Raw genomic sequence first — 5,565 nt, 5'->3', positions numbered from 1 at the left:
TTGTTTAGGCTCTGAATTGATCTCACAAAATAATAAAGGTATAATAATGAAAAAATATGATGTAGTATAGTATAATATAGTGTGGTGCAGTATAGTGTAGTACTGAATGGTATAGTGTCTCATAGTAGCCCATAGTATGGTGTGGTTTAGTAAAAGCAGTAAAAACAATTGCATATAAATGTCTAGAATTATTCTGATTATTTGTGCTGAACAACATGCAGTTAAAAAATTGTGCTGGGAAACACTAAGACTTTATTTTGGAATAACCAAAATGTACATTGAATTATAGTGTATTAAACACAAACATAACTTAAATAGATCTACAAATGCATGGAGTTTTATATCATGTTTCTGGTGTTCAAAGATCTTGGCTGTAATGTAAAGGTTGCAAGGTTAGTACCAGGCAGGGATGATTTAATCATTCTACAATTGCTGTGATCATTGTCCTGCTCAATAATCATATCCAGCATTCAATCTTACTTTGCTTTGACTGTCACAGCAATTAATGTAATTTACTCTGGATGGATCTGCTGAAGGAAATGTCTTATCTCTTATTAGGGCTGATGGGCTTGTAGACTAATGGTTTTAGGCCATACATACAGTAGCCTCTTACAGTTACATTTCGCTTTCACAACGAAACACAGCGCCTTCACGACATGGCGGAGGCGGCAACAATACTACAGTGAGAATAAAAGTTACGCCTTCTTTCTTTGCGTGAACATTTGGGCGGCGTTATGCCAATCTTCCCACATCGTGATGTAGACATGTGGGGGCGTGTTAGAATGAGCCGTTTTAGGTAGGCGTGGTTGACTCTTAACTTAAATAAAGAATATCTCTTTGGATTTGAGACTTTAGTCTTTGCAACTTTACAGATCTTCTTTATACACCAAGAGCTTGTAACACTCCAAAGAGAAAGGAAAAATTGAAATCGAATCATATGACCCCTTTAAAATGTCTATAAGTTATCGTAAAAATCGCTTCCGCTTTCTTACCCACTTCCGTTTTATGGTCGCAGACAAGAGTAAAGCCCGCCCACCAACACTTCAAGCCAAACCCAGAGCGAGAGGGGGCTGAACCTCACGCAGAATCCGATCTGTCCCGTGCAGAAAAACACTAGAGAGGCGATCTCCTGCTGGAAGTGCTTATTAAAAGATCTGCTCCATATCGGCCCCGAATAATTCAAAGATATCGCCTACAATGGAAGATGGCAGGGAAACAGCTGCGATGAGAGAGCAAAAACGGAAGGATCGACAAATAGGTTGGCTACTACTGAATTATTATTATTATTTAATATAACGTGTTTGCACCGTTGTGTGCGTTGGATATACGCTGCATTCAGTTGGCATATAATACGAACAAGCCATACTAAATGTTTTTGTGTACTGTCTTTAAAAAGATTAAAAATGCATTAGAATATATATAAACATTGGAAGCAGGTCCATGCTCCCTTTTTTTCTTCAGGGTCTGTTATTTTTGAGAGTGCAGCATGGGTGTGTCTTTATGCCCTCTGTGCCAAACTGGGCAACAACAGGTGCTCATACCCCAACGATATTAAAATGAGTCCTGTAGCACTATACAATCCAAGCACTTGTGTTTTCATCAGAACAATCTCCTGTGTTTTGCTGTTTATTTCATTGATTATTTTTGTTGTTTGTTTAGGCTCTGAATTGATCTCACAAAATAATAAAGGTATAATAATGAAAAAATATGATGTAGTATAGTATAATATAGTGTGGTGCAGTATAGTGTAGTACTGAATGGTATAGTGTCTCATAGTAGCCCATAGTATGGTGTGGTTTAGTAAAAGCAGTAAAAACAATTGCATATAAATGTCTAGAATTATTCTGATTATTTGTGCTGAACAACATGCAGTTAAAAAATTGTGCTGGGAAACACTAAGACTTTATTTTGGAATAACCAAAATGTACATTGAATTATAGTGTATTAAACACAAACATAACTTAAATAGATCTACAAATGCATGGAGTTTTATATCATGTTTCTGGTGTTCAAAGATCTTGGCTGTAATGTAAAGGTTGCAAGGTTAGTACCAGGCAGGGATGATTTAATCATTCTACAATTGCTGTGATCATTGTCCTGCTCAATAATCATATCCAGCATTCAATCTTACTTTGCTTTGACTGTCACAGCAATTAATGTAATTTACTCTGGATGGATCTGCTGAAGGAAATGTCTTATCTCTTATTAGGGCTGATGGGCTTGTAGACTAATGGTTTTAGGCCATACATACAGTAGCCTCTTACAGTTACATTTCTCTATAGATCGGTGGTGTCACACAAATGATGATACTCAAGGTAGGTAAGGTTTGAAAGTAAAGCAATGGCAGTTGTGTTTGTTAATTTCTGTTTTTAACGGTAGGGAAGCGTTCATTTGCTATGTGTGGCTTATCGATGTGGTTGAATGGCTATGAAATGTTGTTAATGTGCTGATAAAGTTCCTTGGTTCATAAGCAAACTAGTGCAATAATGCGTGCACTTCAGCTTAAAGCTAAAAGATTGAGTGTTTTTGCATCTTTGAACTCATTTAACCCATCATTTTTGTGTTACAGTGTGTTAATGGGCATTTGTGTCTTTTTATCTTTTTTTATTGTGTAGTAATATAATAAACGTTTATGCATATGCACATTTGCTTTGCTTTACAGCCTTGGAGAATGCAGACAGTGACATTGGCTTGTGTGGTTGGATCCTGGTGCTTTTCTCCATCCTGCTCACATTGCTGACGCTGCCTCTCTCCATATGGATGTGCATTAAGGTACTTTGAGGTGGTCTTTTCATTAGTGTGATGTCATACATCTGTCATACACCTTTTACTTTAAATCTTTGTATATCAGGGTTCCCATGGTCATGGAAAACCCTGGAAATTTTGTTTTAAAAATGTGAATTCCATGCATAGAAAAAAAGAAGATTGGAGGGGGTGCACCTATAAAAAAAATCTACAAATTGTTAAGCCGATAATTAATGTTTTGGCATTAAATGGCCTATAATATAATATAATAAATTAAAAATAACACTAATCAGACATTTTGAATGCTACAAATGAATTTAGACATCACAACATTATAATATACTGTGTATTCATTTTGAGATTTGCAAAAGATTACATGATATTTTTTATAATTGCAATGTTATTCAATTATTAGTATTATTAAAGATTAATATAAGTGAGAGTTTGATCACAGCAAAGGTAATCTAAATGTAGTTAAGCATGTAATTTCCAGTACTGACTGATATATCTGTTATCAGCTGATACTGATAAATGAAAGAAAAAAACATTACAACCCATATTACACCTATAAATTGTGCATCCCTAAAGATTTTCTAGTTATGTTCCGCTCTAAAATGATTAATTAGCTAGAAATTCCGTTTCATGAGGGCAAACTCTATAAATTCTATAAAGTGATTTTACAATCCTTGTTGGAAATCATAAACAATTGGAAAAGTTGTGAAAATTCATTGGTCAAAAGGTGTGGGTATATTTAAGTTGTGTTGATCATTCCCTTATCCCATATCATAAATTTGTGCCACATTTTTTCACACCAGATTGGAGTGTTTTTCATAGGAAATGAGAAGTCCTATAATCTTTATCTTTATCATCTTTATCTTTATAAGAAAGATGATGAATGCATGATAAAGGTTGCCATTCAACATCTAAATGACATAACTGGGGGCCGTTTTACCTTCTGCTGTTTTAAACTGCTGTAGTTTCGAGATAAAAATACTTCTTGTTCCTACAGATAGTGAAGGAATATGAAAGGGCAATTATCTTTCGTCTGGGACGCATTTTACGAGGAGGAGCCAAAGGACCAGGTAAAAGAAAACAAATCAATATGATTTGATCATTCTGATTTAATCACTGTTAGTGGTTTAGGCATCTCATGTGATAATGATCCTGCTCCTGTTGTCTGTAATCAGTGATCACACTTGTGTTGTGTGTGTGTGGTTAAATGTGACACTTTTTGCAGTCTACTTGTTTGCATTTGTGCTGTGGCCGTCCACCACAATGATGGCTTGTCACAAGTCGAAAAAATAAAACCACTTGTGTTGTAGAGAAACAGAAGTGATCTGTTTTGCATTTCCGCTGACCTGAATAAACCACATTTTTTTCAGGATCACACTAGCATTCATTTGAGTATGCTATAAAGGCACACCTTACTCAATCATATGCAAATGTAATAGAGAAATTGATTATATTCAGGAAATATTTTCCAGTAAGCACATGTGATTTCCTGAGGCGTCTGTAAAAGATCATATTACCTGCAAAGCATCACGTTTTATTTCAGTTGTTTATTTCAAGGGCACATAATGTTCTTGCATAACTTTTCATAGTCTTTACAGTTATATTGTAATAGCTATATAAAAAGGTATTAACGTCAGAGATTGTAATGTCAGGTTGTAACGTCATAACGTGCTCTGTACTCTAGCCTTCTAAGCCATAAAAGTCATTTGACCAGATGTCTAATTACCATCCATTTTGTTTGTGGCCCTTTTGCCATGATGTCACGTATTTCATTGAGGATTTTGGATCAGGTTTCATGCAGTGCTGTGGTTGTTACGGTGATTATGCCATTTTCATGGAGGTTGATCTTGGTGACTGGTTATATTTCTGTTTGCATTTCTTTGTCTTCTCCTCCTTCTCTGTCTATTCTTTATATTCAGCAATTTAATTAAATTCAGACCATTTAACAGATGGGTTCCATCCAACTTGTTTTTATTTTGGACTTGATTTCAGCCTCAAAGTGAAGTCATATTTACTGTTGCGCTGTCAAATTTCACAGGCAAAATCCAGTCATTTGAGTAGGAATCCATGCGATCGCGAGTTTCATCTGAGGGTGAAAAAATTCCTCACACAGATTTCGCTCATGTTCAAGTTGCCGCATTTGCAAACAGAAAGCTGCTTGGTTTGGAAGTGCCTTCGTTGTGAACTGTCTTTCATACATTTCATACATCATACTTTTTTTTTTAAAGGGGTCCTATTATGCTCTTTTACAAAGTCTTGATTTTGTTTTGGGGGTCTACTAGAACAGGCTCTCATACTAGGTTGTTCGAAAAACACATTATTTTTCACATATTTTACATTATTACAACACCTCTCTCCCCAGTCTGGCATGAACGGCTCGAATAGTTCATGTATCAAATGAAGGCCCGCCTTCTGAAATACGACATAAAGCAAGTAGTGCATACACTTGTAGCTGTTATGTATCTTTGTAAGACATTGTAAGCCCTCTTGAGGCACGCGCAAGCCCCCCCCCCGTTATAAAAAAAAGTGGGGTCTCCCAAAGTCCACGGTATAGTTCGAACACTGACCATAGCTAAGGTTTATTCAAAAAAGTCGCTAGGTTTGTCAGTATGAATATTCTATGGCGGAATAGCGGAAAAAAGCCGCTGAAGGGTCTGAAAGTTGCTAAAACTAGTGCTAAAGTCGCGCTCGTGTGTGTGTGAGACGAGGGAGCTGATGGCAGGGGGCGGTGGATATTTGTGGCGGTCAATGTGGATATTGTGGATGAGTTCTTCTGTGTCATCACGTTCTATTAGTTCTACAGCTTAA

At 36.4% G+C, this 5,565-nt stretch overlaps 1 protein-coding gene across 1 annotated transcript in view; it reads left to right on the top strand.

Moving 5' to 3' along the window:
• Positions 1 to 1,034: 1,034 nt before the first annotated feature.
• The window catches only part of LOC107686897 (erythrocyte band 7 integral membrane protein-like), a 14,540-nt gene continuing 10,009 nt past the window's right edge, over positions 1,035 to 5,565 (top strand). The window contains exons 1-5 of the mRNA XM_016484043.1: positions 1,035 to 1,258; positions 2,283 to 2,315; positions 2,663 to 2,772; positions 3,755 to 3,827; positions 3,933 to 3,943. Coding sequence (XP_016339529.1) covers positions 1,198 to 1,258; positions 2,283 to 2,315; positions 2,663 to 2,772; positions 3,755 to 3,827; positions 3,933 to 3,943 — 288 coding nt within the window. The 5' untranslated portion in view covers positions 1,035 to 1,197. The remainder of the gene's footprint in view (positions 1,259 to 2,282; positions 2,316 to 2,662; positions 2,773 to 3,754; positions 3,828 to 3,932; positions 3,944 to 5,565) is intronic.

This window comes from Sinocyclocheilus anshuiensis, unplaced genomic scaffold, assembly GCF_001515605.1.
Source record: "Sinocyclocheilus anshuiensis isolate Anshui unplaced genomic scaffold, SAMN03320099.WGS_v1.1 scaffold1339, whole genome shotgun sequence".
In the NCBI taxonomy this organism is placed as follows: domain Eukaryota; kingdom Metazoa; phylum Chordata; class Actinopteri; order Cypriniformes; family Cyprinidae; genus Sinocyclocheilus; species Sinocyclocheilus anshuiensis.
This window is presented reverse-complemented; position numbering and strand designations above follow the sequence as displayed.